General features: G+C 41.1%; 1 protein-coding gene across 12 annotated transcripts in view; it reads right to left on the bottom strand.

Moving 5' to 3' along the window:
• Positions 1-20,710, bottom strand: part of DENND1A (DENN domain containing 1A) — a 510,341-nt gene that overhangs the window by 240,218 nt on the left and 249,413 nt on the right. For 10 of the 12 annotated variants that reach the window (XM_045043640.1, XM_045043639.1, XM_045043642.1 and 7 more), the window contains 2 exons: positions 16,227-16,280; positions 486-596 (listed from right to left, as the gene is read on the bottom strand). In XM_045043640.1, coding sequence (XP_044899575.1) covers positions 486-596; positions 16,227-16,280 — 165 coding nt within the window. Of the gene's footprint in view, positions 1-485; positions 597-16,226; positions 16,281-16,376; positions 16,489-20,710 lie in introns of all 12 variants that reach the window. The other 2 variants (XM_045043649.1, XM_045043650.1) reach the window with 1 other exon arrangement.

The following is a 20,710-nucleotide window of genomic DNA, read 5'->3' on the forward strand; positions in this document are numbered from 1 at the left end:
GTTTGGGAAGTGGTCTGGCAGTCCCTAAGTCACAGTGTTCATCAAGTGCTTTGACCTGATGGTCTAACTCATTCAAATACGAACTGCATCCGTCCAAAGCAGCCACAAGATGTTCACTGCAGTATTATCTACTAAAGGATTAAACTCTGAACAACCTAAATGGCCATCGAGAGAAGAAAGATCTAGGGAATGATGACACATCAATACAATGGAATATGATGCAGACATGTAAAGAAAATGACAATGACGGAAGCTTATGTGAAAATATGCAAAGTGTTCATGACACGACCAAATGGAAAACTATTTATAACTGATTGTGAAGCTATAAGAATAAGTGAAACATGCACTATAAAGAAACATGAATAATTAATGAAAATGACATGTTGAGGGGATTGTGGCTGATTTTTTTCTAAAATTGTCTTTAATCTTTCTGATCTATCTTTCAATTACAGCAATCAAAAAGCCCATCTCATGAGTCTACTCACAGTGCTGAGTTTGCTGCAGATGATGAGAATCCGGCGTTCATACAGCATACTGGCATACAGATGTAACATGTTGTTTACATCCACAGCCACAAAATATTCTGTCAGATTTCTCTAGGAGAAACAAGAAGGGGAGATCGTAGCTTATTTTGTTTGCTCTTGTTACAGGCGGTATCTAAAAAAGCATGTGAAGCAAAAAATCATCAGAAAGTATACTCTCCTCTGCCCCTGTCCTATTCTTTCCACCTGGGAGGCTGAATCCCACTGTGTGTAAAATCATGAAATGCAAAGTTGGAAGAGACTTTAGAGATGAAGCACTTGTGTGTGGTGACTACAGTTTACGTGAGGTCACAGGCAGCACTGTGTTGCTTTTCTTATCAGTTCCAAAGGGTGAGCAGGACAGGAAGTCTGCAATCTTACAAATGAGGAAACCGAGGCTCAGAGAGGGATGCCAAGATCAAAGAGTCTCATGAGCAATAAAGACAGGACTGCAGCTCCGATCTTCTGACCCCAGATCCTAAGACTTTCCCAATGCACTGCACCATACGCGTAGTCAAGAGAAAGTACCCAAGGACCAAAATGCTTTTGGCACAGAGCCCGTTTCTGTCCAACAGATCCCACCCGCAAAGGCTGGGCACGCTCCTCTCTTGTCATCACTGCTGGCGTCCCCCTCCTCCACAGTTTACACTCTCTGAAAGGACTCGGCAGGAATTGGAGCAATTTCGAAGATTTACAATTTCCAGGTATTTCACTCAAAAGGCAAAAAAAACATTGCAGACAAGCAGCAAGTGGTGACAAAGCAGTGTTTTAACCAGCTTTTGTCTGTAGCCGGGACTTCATTTCTTTAATTAGTACTCTAGATTGGCCCTCTTTAGGTTTCAGAAAAAATACAATGTGTTTCATTTCTGCAATCCTTCCTATACCCACCTGACTTTAATAATATACATGAATATGTTAATTTCCTCAATGTTACAGGTTTTCAATGCCACACAATATAATCCTCTGAAAATGAAGGGGGTCAGGGAGGGAACACTACTGCCAAGGGGTTGCAATGTATAATGATGAAAGAGCCATAACCCATAAATTCAAGAAAACCAGGTGGATTTTCCATGCAAAATAGCATAAAGTGCTTTTCAACAATATTACGGGTTGGGAAAAAGAATGGGCACTTATCTTATGGTTTATTGTTGTTTGATTGGAATACCAGGTTAACCAGTGACCTTTATAGTGAGTGAATTAACAGTTCCATATACTGACTACCTACCAAGTACCAGGTACTATAGCAGATACTTTGTATGTGTGATCTTACGCAGTTTCCACAAAACTCCGATGAGGCATTTCTCCCCCAATATATAAAGTACGTCTGAGAGAGATTCAGTAGCTGGTAGAGTCAGAATTTGGACTCAGATCCAACTCCAGAGCCCATAGATTTTCCCTTACGTTACATTGACCCACTTAAACATTTTTAAACATCTACAATACACACAGCTTTACATACATTATTTCATTTGATCTTGAAACCACTCCTTGATCAGGTATTATCGTCTCTACATACAGATAAGAAAACAGAGGCAACAGAGAAAATGAAGTAATATGACCAAGGTTACACATTATGTACATATTCAGTCTTGGGTAAGTTTGTCTCTAAGCCTGTGCTCATCGTTTATGTCACTAAAAATTGTAGGTAAAAGTTGTATTCAGGAAAGAAAGCACAGCACAGGAACAAAGCAGGATCAAAGTATGCCTGCTGAAAGAGAAACACTGCTGTTAAGAACTGTTATCCCATTTACTGAGTAATCCTTATGTGCTGGACAACAGGTACTTTACCTGTGTTCTCTCTAATCTTTCTCAACAACGCTGAAAAAGGCAGTTTCATTTCCATTTTACAGATGTAGAAACTGAGGCTCAGGAGGGGTAAGTAGTCTGCAAAGGTCACCCAGCTAGAAAAGGCAGAGCCCAGTTTCAAAACCAGGTCTCCTGAATCTGAAGCCCTTGCTCTAACCACCACGCCGACTTGCCTCTTAACAAACTTGAAAACCAAAAACAAGAAAGGCAGTCTCAATGAGTCAACAAGTGGATCTCTTGCCCGGTGGACTGAGGAGTGCTGAGCTGATGATGTCAGGGTGGGGTTTGTTCTGAAGACCGTGACATGGCAGAGCTATTCTCGCAAACAAAAATACAAGGCCCTCAGCTGAGCATTTCAGTAAAATGCTTAACTGCTGATGAATTACATAAATTTTTCTTTTAGGAGAGGATGGAAGTAAAAAGAAAATAGAAATGAGGAGCTTAAAGAAGGCCAGAAAGCCCATTAGCACTTTTGACAGATCCAAAGATAACTCTGAAGCCACCAAAACGTGGCCTCAAGAGTCTGCCAAGAAGCTTCACGCTGGGTAGAAATATGTTACACAGCTTGCCGTCCAAATAAGGAGACACAGCGTCAGAGACAAATCCTGCACCTTATTTTGGTGGGAGAAAAAAAAAAATCATAAGGATACTTTTGTGGATGGGGAAGGAAACATTTCTGAAATAAAAACACCACTTGGTTGAGGCATAACCCCCAGGCCCAATCGGGTTCGGAGGGATTCAGGTGCTTGTTCCAAAAACTCTACACAGGTATGTTAAAAATATGTAACATTTAGCCAAATTCTCTCTAAACTGTCATGTACTTTTTTTGGTATTTCTCATCCCATCTGTGCTGATTACCAAGATATTTGTGTCTAAACAGAAGCTGTCTTTCTTATCTGCTTCCTCCCCTGCCTCTTTCCTTCTGGGAAGCCACCCGCCCAGGCGGGTGGGAGTGGGTGGGAGTGGCGACAGCCCCGGGAACTTCACTCAGCCTTGGGAGCACCTGTGGGGCAGAGCAGGCCATGGGAGCACCTGTGGGGCACAGCAGGCCTTGGGAGCAGCTGCGGGGAACATTTACAGTTTCCACCATGCTTCATCTCCGAAGAACACCCCTTGGAGAAAGGGGTTTTCTCCCTTGTGCCTTAAAGGATCCAGTGGCTTAAGCCCCACCAATCCCCAATTTCTCAAACCTGCCATGCCTTTTCTTACCCTCAGGTCTTTACTTCTGTTGTTTCCTCCTCCTAGAATGCTCTTCTCCTCCTTGAGGACACCCATTTACTTTCCAAGACCCAGCTGAGATGTCACCTCCCCCTGGAAGTCTTCCTAGATTCCTCATTTGTCAAGCTCCTCCACTTTGAGCAGGCATGGTGATTGGTCTCTATCTTATAACCACTCAGTTACAAGTAGGTTTCTGTCACTTCACTGAGGTCCCTCTGGGTATAATGACATATCCCATCACCTAGCAGTTTGATGAAAGAATCAATAAGTAGAGAAAGCAGTGACTAAGACTCCTTAGCTGGACTAAGAGGAACACACCAGCCTGGAAGACAGACAAGGTGGTGTATTAGGAAGAACACAGCACTGACGTCAGAAAACCTGGGTCTGGGTTGGATGAAGTGATCAATGGTGAAGGGCTCATGGAAAACAAAATTGACACTAGCAACTCACAAAGTCAGATAAAATGGCAGGGGGGTGGGATTGGGACTTGTTTAAGGTGTGTGTGGCTCTATTTATTAAAAGTGTAAAGAAATAGGTGGTTTGTTCATCAGGTAGTGGGGGAGGGGCTGCATGCAGAAGCAGGTGTTTATTTCACAGCCAGCTCAATCATATATCTCTGATGGGTAAGACAAGACTGTAGGGAATAACGAGAAGAGACGACTTCCATAGCAAGTTGTCCTAGGTCAAGACTGCAGCCAGAATATACTGTGAGCTTATATTTATAAAGGACACAAGGTATACCACTCTCCTAGCACTTTCCTTCAGTGGGACTAAATCTTCAACCTCCCATTTCTGTCTCCTGTAATCAGCCAATCAACAAACGTATCTAACTCCTACTATGTGTTTAGTACCAACCTGGGAGCTGGGCCTGCAGAGATTAAAGAAAAGATGATCCCCATTTTCCAGGAATTTAGCCTGGGGATGGCAATGGCATCAGTATGGTGTGCAAAGTACTGTGGTCCAGGCCGCACACACTCCAGGGCCGCCTGAGAAGGGCAGATTCAACTTTGCTGGACCGATACGGGAGGAAGGCTTGACAGAGGAGAAGATACTAGGTCTGGGCCTCCCACCAACGGTTCATTCAGTGGACACAGGAAGAAGCGTATTCCAGGCAGAGACAGAGGCAAGGAGGAGAGAAGAGCTCTTAGCAGTTCAGTAAAATGAAGAGCAGGGTTTAGAGCAGGGGACATGCTGGGGCAGGGGAACTGGGTGCAGATTCTGTGAGAGCCTAGACTTCCCTTGTGGGTCAGAGGGAGTTGCTGAAGGATCATGATATAATCACATATGTGTTTCGGAAAGATCTTCCTGGAGGTCCTATGGAGGACGCACAGGAGAGGGCAAGCAGGAGGCAGCACAATCAGTTAACAGGCTGGCGCCATATTCCCAGAATGAATGACTACAGCAAAAAAACTATTGAGATGAAAGCTTTGGATATGGATGCGACAGATCTCTGTAAAGTGGAATCACAGGACTTGATAATGAATTAGACCTGAGAAGTGGAGGGGGGAGGAAGAATCTCAGACAATGCTCAGGACTTCCAGGTTACGGAGTACCACACTTGTCCACTTGCCCGGTTTTTTAGAGGGAGAGTCCACTCAATGTGGGATCAGTCCTCCTTCTAAAGAACCATCAATCCTGTCAAGCAAGGTGTTGCTGCTCACCTGGTCTTGGGCCTAGTGTCCTGGATTATAATGCCACCAAGGCTAAGTCTAAATCACCATTCCCTTTATTCCCTGACAATGAATTCTCTGTGTGACTCACCTACTGGGAAGGAAAATCTTGCTTAGAGGGGCTATTTCCAGTGTCCAGACTCAGAAGGGTTCAGTTTTCTCAGTGCCAGTACGTTTTTAGGTTTAAGGACATTCTGTTTCCATTCATAGAGCTCAAGCATTATTTCAGTTACATATCAATGATGTGCCTTGTGAGCATTCTCCTATCTGCCTAGCATGTATTATGGGCTTACTCTGTAGGGCTGGGTAGCAGGGATATGAAGCCGACCACTACTTGGGCTGGGAAGGGCTCAGGTCCAAGGAAGGTTTCTAGTCAACAGGGCCAAAACAGCCTTGAAGTTGAGTTTCGGAAAAGGCGTGTGCTGCACAAGCTCCTTAGCCTCTCCAGGCTCCCGTTTCTCATCTCTACAAAGAAATGACGGTAAAGGTCCCTTCCAGCTCTAACCCTCTGTGGCTCTAAATCCAGACAAAGAGGAGGGGAAGGCACCTGACAAACCTCATTTCCCCCAGGAGAAGCCCCATAATAGCTGCTTACTTCTAGCCATCCCTGCTGGCTCCTGTGCCGATCCAGGTGGCTGGGGACTTCAGGCTCACTGTGATCCACGCCCGGGGTTAGGAAGCAGGTGGGGGTTTGGGGGGATGGGCCAAGGATGGGAGGGGATATAGTGGGGCTTAGAGAAAAAGCGTCTTAGGTTCAATACCTTGGGGAAATGAGATAATCCCCAAACCAAAGAACCGACTCTAAGCTGGGTACTCCTTGGAGCCTTTGAAACAGATGCTAATCCGCCCCACGGTCTGTCATTTTATTAGTCTTTGTGACTTTCAGCTTCATACACAGTACACATGATAAAGACTTACTGTACTGTGTCTAGAGGAGGCTTCTAAGGCAAGAGGCTTGGTTTTGCCAATGGGTCTTATTTCCTGAAATAACTCTTGCTCAGATTATTTTCCCATAACGTAAACCTTTAGAATCCTCAATTGATTTTTTTTTTTTTTTTAAGAATTTAGGTTACTTTAGTTGTGTGGGATTCTTAAAAGGGAATTATAAATTTGCATTCTAAAATAATCTAAGAATTCCACAAACTCACTTAAGGAATCACATCAGAGAAGTATATTATAGGAAAGAAGGCAGGGTTTACCCAGAGGTCAACTTTTATCCCTCCTATGTGAATGGAAAAACCATTAGAATAAACAATTACCTGACAACCCTTAAGAGCAACAATGGAATTCTCTACAATCTCAGTACTTGATAATAGGCCTTCTAGTACCACCTCAACTTTGTTTATTTTTCAAAGTCACGATGAGTTCATAAATCTTTTCTATATCATGGTACATCTTTTGACAAAGTGGAGCCTGGGCAATGTTATATGTAACTGTCCATTCTAAATGCTTTTCCTGCATCATTAACCACTTGGTATGACACTGACCAGATAATTAAGACAGGTTTGTTTAATATCCCAAATGAAGGTCTATATGATTATCCATTAATCAAAAGTAAACTTCAAAACCTGGGTGCTTAAAGAAAAAAAAGTCCCTTATACAGCCAGTTTACAATGTTATTATTACTACCCATACCTATTATTATTGTTCCTGATCTGGGATTTCTTTTTAGTGCAGGTCAATTGTTTAAAATTTATAAAGATTTATGCTCATTTGACTATTGCCTGTATAAAATTCACTCCTACATGTGTTATCTTGATGGAGAAAAACCCTGATGAACAATTACCTAGTGATGCTTTTTCAGTGAAAAGGAAGAAAATATTTCGACGCAGAAATTGCAGGATTAATGAGAATTAACTTCAACAGCGATCTAAAAGTGGAAAGAATTTTCTATGTTTGCTTTTCATTGATGTCTTGCAGACACGCTGACCCAAAAGCCAAGTGAGAAGAATTGTTATTTTCCCCTTTCCGCGGGGTGGCTGCATTGCTCACTCATTCACTCAGCCAGCCAGCCAACCATTCAGTCATTCTATAAATATATATTGACAATCTACTATGTTCTAGGTAAAGTGCTAATTACAGAGATGCAGCGACGAAAAAATACTAATCCCTCTCATTCTGGAAGGAGAAATGACATTAAACATGTTCACAAAATTAATGACAGAACTGAAACTGCCGATGAGCAATTTCTTAGAAGGGCGTAGGAAGCCATGGAGCCTAAGGCCCAGGGCTCAGCAGCATCTCAGCACTGGGATCAGACTGACCTGCGTGTGATGCCCGGTTTTAGCATTTATTGGCCGGCTGACTAGGGGCAAGTTACTTCAGGTCTCTGGGCTTCATTTCTTCTTCAGAGCAGGGAGAGCAACCACATCACAAGCTGCTGTGAAGATCCCATGACATAACAAATACTGCCTGAACTGATCCATGGTAGGTGTTATCTCTTTCTTACATTAACCGTTCTCTGAAGCTGTCCAGAGCAACAGGATTCTCTGGCGGCAGAATTAAGTTCCATGTGCCAAAGTCCTTCCATCCTTTTCTTTGCTTATTCTCTTAAGTTCAGTATGGCCCTTAGAGGAGATAGTCAATAAATGTTTACAGAACCCCCCATGTGGTAGGCACTGGAGTCCTGGACTTCATTCCTGGCACCATTTCTAAGCTTCAAAAATTACGGTGTCAGTGGAAGCTGCTAAGAGACTTGTGTGGTCAGACACACACTCCATGAAAGGAAATGATCTTCACAACCCAGAATGTTAGCAAAAAGCCAGAGAAAGACAAGCCCCCAGAAGTAATGTGCCCTAGCCCGTAGTCACAACACAAACCTCAAAAGAGGTTAAGACTAGGATTGTAGGAAAGCAAAGAGAAGAAGGGAAAGAAAAGGACCATCAAAAGCTGTATCTCTCTTGCACCAAGCATTGAACTTGGAACTTTACATTCAATGCTTCATTTGTTCCTCCTTTTTTTTTTTTTAATTACATAAGGACACCGAGGCTCCGAAAATATATGTAAGTAGTCCAAGGTCCCCAAGTGGTGGAGCCCAGTGTCTGGCTGTGTCCACAACTCATGTTCCTTCCACTACCGCAGACTATGTCATATTAACAACCCCATGGTTACTGCTTGTTTCAATCTGCAATGCACCAATTTAGTCATTTTAAATTAATCCTTGAAAAATCACCAAGAGATTAAAATGCAAATTTCAACATGGCTAGAGCTCAGTACTGACTCTATGTCAAAAATCACACAAATTGGTCCTACAAAAGTTCAGATTCTCCTTAGAGGAAAAGCGTTCCTGCTTCACTTCATATTTGAGACATGAAAAATAATTTTTTTCTCTTTCCTCATGAATATCAAAAGCCAACTGCAGGGAGGCAGGCTGGCGTAATGAAAACAAAATGCTTGGTTTCCTTACCAACCTCAGTCACTACACCCCACTTAGGTACAGACCTTGGGCTGGTAACCTCAGGTCTGTGAGCCCCGGGTCCCTACATATAAAATGGGGCTCACGTCTACCTCTCACAGAGGAGCTGTAAGGATTTAAATGGAACCATGTATGTTAGGAGTCTGGCAGATTGTTTTTATTATTCCCGCTTAGAAACAAACAAGGCCAGCCTTTTACCGATTTGCAAAGGAGGATTTAGGGGACAATGGGTCATACACAGGGAATTGGTTCATTAGTGGCAAAACCAGCAGAGGGAATGCAAAAAAAAAAAAAATTTTTTTTAATGGTGGGGGCAGTGCAGACAGGAATTGGAGCTGAGGCTATGAAGAAGACAGGTTTGTTTTTTCCTCCCAACCTATTTCTAACCTTAGTTATAGCAGTTTTGAAAATTAAGAAATTATCAGAACTTTCAAGTACCTTAAATTTAAGTTAAGGAATTCTCAGTCCTTAAAATTAAAAAAAAACTAAAATAATGAACCTCACCTAGGCAATAATTGTTATAACATTATTTATAATAGCAAGACATTAGAGACCATCTAAACATCTATTAGGAGAGGTACAGTTAAAACACTAGAGGGACTTCCAGTAAAATATGGCAGACTAAACACACATATTTGTCTTTACTTTCTGATACCATCCCTCCCCAATAACCCCCCAGGAAAAGTCACACTGAAAGAATTTTAAAAGACATAAACCCCAAAGAACAAGAGAAAAGACATTACTGGAAGAGAGAGGTCAAATTTTTAGAAGCCAGAAAGCAGATGTTACTAAAGAAATGGTTCTCAGGCTGGGTCATTCATCCCAAGAGACATGTGGCAATGTCTGGAGACATTTCAGCTGTCACAGCTGGAGAGGTGTGTGCTACCATCATATCACTACATGATCTCAGGAATGCTGCTAACACCCCACAACACACAAGACCATCCCACACAACAAAGAATTATCTGGCCCAACATGCCCACAACACCAATCACAGCACCAACTGAGGTTGAAAAACTCATGGAGGGTGACTTGGAAGCTGACAAAGGGCTGAACACGAAAGCTGGGACAGAGGGACAGGGCGCAAGCTCAAGCCCAATTCAGGCCACAGAACTCCAAAAAGGCTCAGGAATCAGAGACATCCAGAACCTCTGAAGGTTGGAAAAAGGGTGCCAGTGAAAATAAGATTCTTCTCTCTCAAGAGGCTCACTCTGACACCCCTCCAGCAGAAAGGCACTGAACCTTTCTGGAGGCACTGAACCAGAAAATCTTGGGGACACCAGGTATAGTTAAGGACAGAGGATAAAGCATTAAATAAAAAATGGGAGGGGGACTTAATGAACACATCCTAAATGTTGATATCCCATAACTCACCACCCTCCTCAGCTTCCAGAATGCTGGTAGGTGAAGCTTATGCTCACAGACACAAACAAAACTTACTAGATCTAAAGAAAAGATTCTGATACTGACATTTGAGAGCTCCCCCGTAGACCCCCTAAGTAACCAGACCTCTGATCCATCATCTACAATAAAGGCCCCAGGTAACAAGCCCCATTCATGAACACAGACCTTCCACTTAGCTTTTTAGTGCCTCAGTCTAAACAGGGCTGGACAGCCACTTGAAGAAATCCTCTACAATCAAAGATATAGAACGAAACAGAAGAGAAAAAAACATTGAAGAAAAAAACATGCAAGAAGAACAATTTTTTAAATCTATACACAATAGTCTCAAAGAGATGAGAAAAAAAATATTGCACTCCTAAAACAAGATGCCATTAAACAACAAGTTATTGAACAGAACCAAAAGACTCTTCAATAAGAAGGGAAAGAAAAGGACCATCAAAAGCCGTATCTCTCTTAGACCAAGCATTGAACTTGAAACTTTATAATCAATTCTTCATGATATCAACAATGACAGCAGAAGAAATTCATCAGGGAAGAAAGACTTATTGGAAAAAGGAAAAGGAAAACTAAAAGGGAATGACAGAAAACAGAAAAGAAAATTAGAGGATCAACACAAAAGTTGAACATCCTACCATAGAGGCCCCAGAGAAAAGAGAAAAATAAAGAACAATTTTTTCAGAGAAATAATGTGACAACACTCCCCAGCTCTAAAGGACATGAGTTTCTAGACTGAATGAACCCACCAAGTGCCCAGCACAGCAGATGAAAATGAGCCAGAGCAAAGCAAATCGTTGTACAATTTCAGAATACCAGAGACAAATAAAGGATCCTAAAAAATAAATCAGGAATCAGAAAGGCTTACAACTTCCAAGTTTTAACAGGAAAACTAGAAGTCAACACAGTTCCATCTTCAAAATTCTGAAGGCAAACTTCCAACTCATTCCGGAGTAGGATAATCATTTTCAGTGATGGAAAGTTTCAAAATGTTGCCCCCAACACAATACTTTCTGAGGAAACTACTGGAGAATGTTTCACCAGAAGGGAATAAAATAAACAGGAAGATGTGAAATCCAGAAACTTTTAATTGACAAAAAGTTGTACAAGAAAGGAAACGCAATCATAATCGAATGTCTCCTTCCGCATGCTTATTTATAAACATTATGGATTTAAAATCTTTCCTGAAGATAGAGGAAAAATGGGGGAGGGAAAACATGCAAGTGATAAAAAGTTTTTTTTTTCTGGGGAGAGAGGGGCTCAGAGACGGTAAAAGACCTAAACTCTCAATTTCCATAAGAAAATTAACAGGTGATATCTGAGACAGAAAAATTAAGAGGTAGCCATATATACACATTGGTTTAAAACACGGACAGAAATACTGCAATTGCTAAAAACTTGAAAGTAGCTGCCTCTGAGAAGTGGAAAGTAAGGAGAATTTGAAATTTTCATCAACAATTATGTGGTACTATATGATTTTTTAAGGCATTAATAGGCATAATTTTCATAAGAATAGTAATACCATTAAATTAAAAAATCACTAAAAAATGATGAAGTAAATATAAACAGGTTTTAGAATACACTAAACTAAAGGGGCGCCTGGGTGGCGCAGTCGGTTAAGCGTCTGACTTCAGCCAGGTCACGATCTCGCGGTCCATGAGTTCGAGCCCCGCGTCAGGCTCTGGGCTGATGGCTCGGAGCCTGGAGCCTGTTTCCGATTCTGTGTCTCCCTCTCTCTCTGCTCCTCCCCCGTTCATGCTCTGTCTCTCTCTGTCCCAAAAATAAATAAACGTTGAAAAAAAAAAAAAAAGAATACACTAAACTAAAAAAGTGAGTTGTAAAACAATATGAATAGTATCACATTTATGTCTTAAAAAAATGTCTACAACACACGCAGGTACTCACACATACGACAGACACTGCACATACATAGAGAAAGGCCTAAAAGGTCTGGAAGGACATACAAACTTGAGGGAGAATGGGACTAGGGGTAGGGGACGGACAATGGGAATTCATTTTCTATATGTACTTCTTACTTGTTCAATGTTTTTTATAACAAAGATATTCTATAACAAATTTTAATGACAAGGGTAGATGTCCATAATACACTGTCATAAAAAAAAAAAGTTGACATAAAGGTATATATTTGGTATGATCCCCACTGTGTTTTTTTTTTTTAATGTACATTTATTTTTGAGAGAGAGACAGACAGACAGACAGACAGACAGACACAGAACTGAAGCAGGCTCCAGGCCCTGAGCTGTCAGCCAGAGCCTAACGCGGAACTTGAACTCAAGAACTGTAAGATCATGACCTGAGCCAAAGTCGGACGCTTAGCCGACTAAGCCACCCAGGTACCCCTCCCCACTATGTTTTTTAAAACGTAGCTTCTAAAACTGTTTTTTTTTTTTAATCAAGAGGACACTTTTATCTCAAAGTATTATCTAATTCCCAACTTAAGTGGCTAGAAATAAACTTGCTATGAATAAAGCAGGAGCAGTGACCTGTGCTCTGGCCAGCCAGACACCTATCTCCCCCCGGCCATCCAGGGTCCTATAGCAACCTTGGGGCTCTAGGCTGCATAGTGTGAAAACTAGTACTATTGTAAAGAGGAAGGGAAGAAAAATTTGGAACATGACTTTCTCTGAGATATGGGATTACAAGTGATTTTTTCTTTTGCTTTTGTATAATACATATATGTACATACCTTTCCTATGATTTGGAACAGTTTACATAATATCTGTTCCTTAACATGCCTATACAACCACCTAAAGCTGGCACATTTGTAACAGCAGGGTGTAGAGATGGCCAAAAAATCTTCATTAATCTTTTCAAGTTCTGGTTCTATATTCATATTTCCTGTTTCTTAGGTTGACTTCAATCACTTATATTTTTCTAGAAAATTTTCTACTGCCTGTTCCAAATTTATTGCATAATTTTAATTTTACTTTAGTTTTCTTTTCAAAAATTCAGTTTTTAAAAAGTCTTATTTTTCAATTCTACTTTAACAAAATTTTTTACCTAAACCGTAATTCATTTTTCTACTTTGGCTTTTTTATTGCTATTCATTTTCCAGCTTTTTGAGCTAAAAGTCAAGTTCATTACTTTCTAAGTTTCTCATTTATAATAAAGCATTAGAAGCTATCAGTTTCCCCCTGAGGGTAGTTTTAGCTGCATCCGTTGGCTTTTTGTTGTTTGTGTTGTTACCATTAATATCTAAATAATACACAACTTTAATGTTTTATCCTCTTTGACCCAGTCACTATTTCAAGTAGATGATTATTTTTAAATTTTTATTTATCATTAATTTCTAGTCGTATGCATTGCCATAAAAGAGACTGGCCTGTAAGACTTTGAGTTTCTCTCTTTAAAAGTTTTCAGTGTGATCTGGGACATAATCAATTTTTATAAATGTTTCATAGCATTTGAAAATAATCCCGCGACAAACAGCCTTTTGCTATTTGTCCACAGTAAGACCCTGCTTCTTCTCTTCCACAGGATTTTTCTAGTTCTTTTTTGGGTTCTTCCATTGTCTACTTACTGACTGCTAAGTATCCATAATCATCTCCTTTATGTTGTGGAAATTCCTGAAATTTTCTGGTGCATGGCAGCTCCCTCTGGAACTATATTTTATAGTTCTTTTGTCATTTCCATGGAATTTTTTGAGAGGTGAAAGGTAAAATTGTGGGCTCAAAGTGTAGCATAGCATATGAAGGCTCATCTCTAGAATCAGAAAGACCAATGTTTGAACTCTAATCCTACTACTTCTTGGCTGTAGAATCTTGAACACGTTACTTAAATTTTCAGGGCCTCTGTTTCCATATATAAAATAATAATTATGATAGTTAGCAACTAAGCTTATTAAGAGTGGTAAATGAAAAAATGCAGGTAATCACTGAATACATCATTTGACAAGCAGTAGTACCCAGTAATATTAGCTATTGTTGCTGAAATGGGAATGACAGTCCAAACTTTTTACTACTTAATGTCAAACAAAAAGAAAACAGTGTTTTACACCAGAGCCTGATCATATAGATAATAAATTTTATGGATATATTTGATAGTCCCAACTGACTAAGATGTTTACCTAAGGACAATTCTACAGTCTAATAACTTCATTAATAAAGCATGGTTACTTGACACTTATAATTTATCTGTTTTACAGACATTTAAAAGAATTTCCTTTCTGTGCATCTGTAGTAGTTATAAAGAAATATACCACTTATTCCAGTACTTTAATAATCAAATATATACCCAAAAGAATGAAAAGCAGGGACTTGAACATCTAGATGTTTGTACACCAATGTTCACAGCAGCATTATTCACAATGGCCAAAATGTAGAAACAACTCAAGTGTCCATCAATGGATAAACAAAATGGAGAGGGCTGTTATGCCTACAGTGGAATATTACTCAGTCTTAAAGAAGGAAGTTCTGATACATGCTACAACATGGATGAACCACAAAGGCGTGATGCTAAATGAAATAAGTAAAACACAAAAGGACAAATATTCTATGGTTCTACTTAAAGAAGATACCTAATCAAATTCAGAGAGAGAGAGAGAGACAGAAAAAATAGTGGTTGCCAGGGGATGAGAGGAGAGGGTAAGTGGGGAGTTGATTTTTAATGGGTACACAGTTTCAGTTGGGAAAGATGAAAAAGTCCTGGAGATGAATGCTGATGATGACTGCACAACGACGTGAATATATATACACTAATGAAATGTATACACAAAGATGGTTAAAATGGTAAATTAGATATTATATTTTGATACAATTTTAAAAAAGTAATCAAGTGCCTACATGGTGGTGAATCTATATTTAATTCAACATAGTATTTATTTATTTATTTATTTAAAAAAAATTTTTTTTTCAACGTTTATTTATTTTTGGGACAGAGAGAGACAGAGCATGAACGGGGGAGGGGCAGAGAGAGAGGGATACACAGAATCGGAAACAGGCTCCAGGCTCTGAGCCATCAGCCCAGAGCCCGACGCGGGGCTCGAACTCACGGACCACAAGATCGTGACCTGGTTGAAGTCGGACACTTAACCGACTGCGCCACCCAGGCGCCCCTATTTATTTATTTTTAAATGTTTATTTATTTATGTGTTTATGTATTTATTTATTTTGAGAGAGAGAGAGAATGAATGAATGAATGAATGAATGAATTCCAGGCAGGTTCCAATGTGGAACCTGATGCAGGGCTCGATCCCATGAACCATGAGACCACAACCTAAGCCAAAATTAAGAGTCAGACACCCAAACGACTGAGCCACCCAGGTGCCCCTACATAGTACTATTTATAATCGAAGTAAAACATTTTGGAAATATGTCTTAAGGCTAGATACATAATTCATCTTGTTCAGAGGGCAAACATTAACCTCTGCTCCCTCAGACTCAAGTTCACTGCTCCAAACTCTTTAAGAGGTGGGACTGGAGGGGCCTCACACTCATACCCACAAATATTTTCTTTTACTCTCTTAAAAGCGAATATAGAACCATAGTATAATTGTACTTGAGTAAACCTACCTGAATAAAAAAATCTTTACAAGTAAGTTCTTCATATAGAAGCATTTTCTTTATAAGAGAAAAACTAAAAACCATCTAAATATACAACACTAAGGGAAGAGCTAAGTAAACCACATAGCAAATGAAATACTATGCAACCACCAAATATGATTTTTATGAATAAGATAGACAAATGTTTATGCAATAGGTGATTTTAACTATGTGAAACATACATTCCCAAAAGAATAGAATGAGACATCAACATGTTAATAGGGGATTACCTTTGAGAAGTATGAGGAATGATCCCTCCTTGTCTTTACACTTTCTCTTCCTTTCAAACAGTCTCTATTTGCCTTTGCTTTTGTAACGCATTATTTTTATAATGGGAAAATGTATCCTTTTACTTTATTTTAAAACTAAGTAGGGGCGCCTGGGTGGCCCAGTCAGTTAAGTGTCCAACTTTGGCTCAGGTCATAATCTCATGGTTTGTGAGTTCGAGTCCTGTGTCGGGCTCTGTGCTGACAGCTCAGAGCCTGGAGTCTGCTTTGGATTCTGCGTCTCCCTCTCTCTCTGCCCTTCACCTACTTGTGCTCTGTCTCTCCTTCTCTCAAAATTAAATAAACATTAACAAAAATAAAATAAGTAAAAAACAAGACGAAAAACTTAACTTTTCTCCCCAAGTACTCACATTTTCAGGTATGCTGGGAAGTTCTCTGGTATCAGGCACAGTAAAATAAGAATGCTGGAAAAGAAAAGCAAATGCTATTTATTTTTGTAAACATATGCCACAAGCACATTACTCAGAAATCCAGTAAGGGATCTGAAGATAGTTCCTTACTCAATTGAGGAAAGTTTCACTCATAGGAAACGACCACAGAATATTTTCTTTGGATAATGTTGGATTACAGCCAGACATGTTAAATCATCGGTTTGGTAGACGGAATTCTTTTCTATGAGAGATGAACATCTTTAGGAGATATAAATGAACAGCTCAACGAGGTTAAAGGCTAAATTCCCCTACAATGTTTGCACATTTCTGAACACATGAAAGCTGCAGGCTTCATAATTTATTGTTCAATGAGGCAAGTGGACTCGAGGGACCAAGTATCACTAGGTTCACTCAGCAATGGTCTTACCAACCAAACCTGCCATTTCATTTTAGCATCTGAGGTTATATCCATATACAAGCTGCGGGCAAAATCTGCCCCGAAGGCCCAAGTGACGTTAAGGACAGCTCTAACTGAAGGTCTGCTGCACTGAGATCACTACAGATGGCTAACAGCGGAGAATTCTGTCCCCTATGCAGGCTCTGCAAATAAGCCTCCTGACTTCCAGTGTAATCTCCAGTGAAGGGAGTGGGAGACTCAATGGAGCTGAAAGCCTGACCTGTTCAAAGAACTTTCAAGGAGGCATCCCCATGTATGTAACGAGCATATGTCCCTGAGTTAAATGACAACAGGCTGAACTGATGACACCTCTTCTGTGCTACTAAAGACAAGGAGGACAATGGCAAGCAGGACGGGAGAGGCTGGTGCTAGCCAATTAAAAATGGGATTGTGCAAAGGGCAGGAAAGGTCGCAGCAGAGAAGGTCAGCTTAGCCACGGCCAAAGTTCAAACCTGGACCCCCAAGTGACATTTCAGGAAGTCCCTCCCCTCCATTCTTGGATAATTGCAAAATAAGTAGGTCTCAAGAAGAATGGGTTGTATAGACTTCCTGAAATGAAAGGCTGGGTGACAACTGCAATAATGACAACAACAACAGTAATAGTATAAGCTACTTGCCTGATATTCAACAGATACTGACTGCTGGATACCACTACATGGAAGGCTTTATGTCAGGGAGTTGTATAAATGTTATCTCTAATTTCCATAACAAATTTTAAGATGATATTATCTCCATAGTATAAATGGGTAAATTAAGGCTAAGGGCACACAGCTAGCAGGTAACAGAACCAGGAACTGGAACCAGGTCCAGAGAACGAGAGCTATTCTCTTCCCACTGTAACAGATTGCTATACCTACACTTTTTATGAACAAATTATAGCTAAAGCCTCTTGAACTAAAGTAAACTAAAAGGCAGAAACAAAAATTATGAAAAGACCACTTAAAAAAAAAAAACCCTCTCTGCAAAGCATCATTCCAAAAGCTGCATGTCTGTGCCAAAACACCACCTATGAAGTCTTATAATAGAGACTATGCAGCATGAAAACTAGTTAACAATTGGGGCACCTGGGCGGCTCAGTCAGTTAACTGTCCAACTCTTGATCTTGGCTCAGGTCATGATCCCACATTTGTGAGTTCGAGCCCCTCGAACTCTGTCAGGCTCTTAGGATTCTCTCTCTCCCTCTCTCTCTGCCCTCCCCTGCTCACAATCTCTCTCTCTCAAAAATAAATAAATAAACATTTAAAAAAACACTAGTTAACATCCGATTCAATTTAACAATGAGTTGTAAAATACAAGGTTAAATTTGATGCTATGAGATACCAACTTCTATCACAAACGGCTAGGGGGAGTCCCAGGAAATGTTCAGTAATGGATGTCCACATGGTGATGGAGTGACAAAATAGTGGCCGGCACAGCAAGGGAGAAGGAACAAGGACCACAGAGTCACCATTTAATAGTTACGTGAACTTAGTTAACTTCGCTTGATAGCTCAGAACTTCAGTTTTTGAACCTGTAAATGGGAAACCTGAGGTCTCCTTCAAAACTGTTCTGAAGAATAAACGTTATACACGTGAAGTGCCTAGCATTCCATACATTATATTTTAATAGAAAATTATTACTTCTTGACTGCTAATTTGCATTTGTATTTTTTCTCAATTGCCTCTACCAGACACACAGAAGTAGTCTCTTCTGGCCAAAGACACAAAGTCTAGGATTGCCATTTTCCCACATTTCAGGTTTTATAAGCTGAATGCGACTAGCCCTTCAAAATCCGAAAGGCAACATGGAGAGAATTCCTCCCGAATAGGAAAGAAACAAATATCTGCCTTTACAGATGCAATGGATTGTAAACAGTGAGGCAACGCAATTCCAAAACCAAGTAGTCCCCAGGCTGTCCTTTGAGATTCTGTCTTGCTCCATCACCCATGAAATGCAGCAACCAGAGGAGGTCAGAAACATTCCTAGGAACCACTGGCACGAAACAGCTGCACCTCCTCCCCCCAACAGTTTCTCCTGCCCCTGGGATGGCTTGTCCTTGAGGTCTGGCAGCCACTCAGGGGAAGGAGTGGCCCTTCCTCCCCAGCAGCTGGTGACCCAGCCAGGCTACTCCACAGCTACCTGTCGGATGTCATTACAGACTGAAGCGGAGAGATCAAGCTGCTTGAGGAAAAGGGACAGGGACAAAGGCAAGGTTGCTTAGCTATCTGGCAATGACCCGAACAGGTTTAAAGCTCATTTCTTCATCATCTTTTCCGTGCAGTCTTCCCTTCAAGAATTTCTCTAACAAGGTTCCTTTCCTTCCTCTCTTCTATTAGAATGAACAAAAACCTCTATCAGACCAGTTTCTTCTTTGCTCCCTTTCTTTCAACACTCATGGCCTAGTGGAAAGAACATGGGCTTGGAAGTTAGCCCTGGGTTTGAAAACCCCAGTCTTCTCACTTATTAACCACACAGCCTTGGGTGACAAGTACCTTTTTCTCTCTAAGCCTCATCTATGAGACAAGAATGCTACTATCTGTTCTGTAGAGTTGTTTTGAGCATTAGAGATGCATACTTGGCAGAAATTAAGAACTTAACGAAATAGAAGATCTATTATTAGTTATTGGTAGTAATACTGCCTTCAATTTGATCATTAAAAAAACCCTGTGAGATATGTTTTCTTTATGAGGGCAAATACACTAACCACTGAATACCAATGCTGCACCTGGTCCTAGTGAAGCTGAACAACAAAACTTTCCATTATTTCAAAAATAAATCTTCTTATCTACCAGACTGGTCGGTCAGTCTGTCTGTCTGTCTGTCTGTCGGTCTATCTGTCTGTCTGTCTAAAGAAAGGCAGACTGCCACATGCAACACCTCATTTGGATGTACCTAGAGCCTTGGAAGCTTGACTACCCTATGTTCTCCTACAAATGGACCTTGAGAGCTTGTTTGGAGATTCTAGCAGGAGAGCACAGCTACTCCTATGCCCTGGACTAAAGAACGATCCTCCCTCTATCAGGGGAAGGTCGTGCTCTTCGACCGAAGGCACAGCTTTGGGAGGGACACACATGGAGAAGTGAGGGAGGAAGGGGATGGGCAAAATCAGCTGGATCCTGTGATCAGCGGGGTGACAGATGTCACATCACACATCCAACACAATTTTTTAAACATTCAGATCCCACAACATAGGGAAAATAGCCCCTGGGTAATCAGTCAATAGCTGGCCAATGGGTGTCCATCTGAGAATTCTGATGAAGGTGGTGGCAAAGGTTTGGCCTGGAGAATCAGAGAACTCCAGTAACTGAAATATGAAAAAGATCCCCTACACCTCTTCTGACATCTTATCCGATCAATGAGGAGCTTGGGACCCACAGGCTAAAGGTTTTAAGATCACCGAGGTCACCGGCAAAACTACAGCTAGACTGAAACTTCCCAGTGTGGAGGGTTTTCAGCTGAGCGCACCACACATCACGTAGCGTGTACTTAAAAGAGTTCAAAGAAACAATCATTCCTGTGGGCCAGGAACCATGCTAGGCTCTCTCCATTCCTGTCCTTGAGGGGCTAGTGGCCGAGACCAGAGAACAGATGTGGTGTGACTAAACACTGCAAAGCGTACAAGATGCTCGGGGCAAAGAAGAAAACCTCGTCTAAGCCTTGTGGAGAGAAGGGAGGCAAGGGGAGGATTTCTCTACAAATAAAATCCAAGGTGAGTTCTGAAGGATAAATGTGGGTTACCTTAGTTAGGAGGAGAGAGGCAGTGTTGAGGGCTCAGGGGCGACAGCATGGGCTTCAGCAAAGGGGCATGCACAGCAATGATGAGAAGGGAAGGAAAGCATGAGGCAGGGGGCTGAGGAGGCGGGAAGGGGCTAGCCGTCACATCCCAAGCCCGGCACCTGCCATCCAGGAGATGCTAGTGATGGGATGCCAACCAGGAAGAGGGGAGCCTGGGGACACTTGGGATCCATTCCTCATGGAATCCCAAAGAAAGGGAAGAACTTTAACTCTCTGGCCTGTCTTGAGTCCA

The sequence above is a fragment of the Felis catus genome, chromosome D4 (assembly GCF_018350175.1).
Source record: "Felis catus isolate Fca126 chromosome D4, F.catus_Fca126_mat1.0, whole genome shotgun sequence".
Taxonomy (NCBI): Eukaryota; Metazoa; Chordata; class Mammalia; order Carnivora; family Felidae; genus Felis; species Felis catus.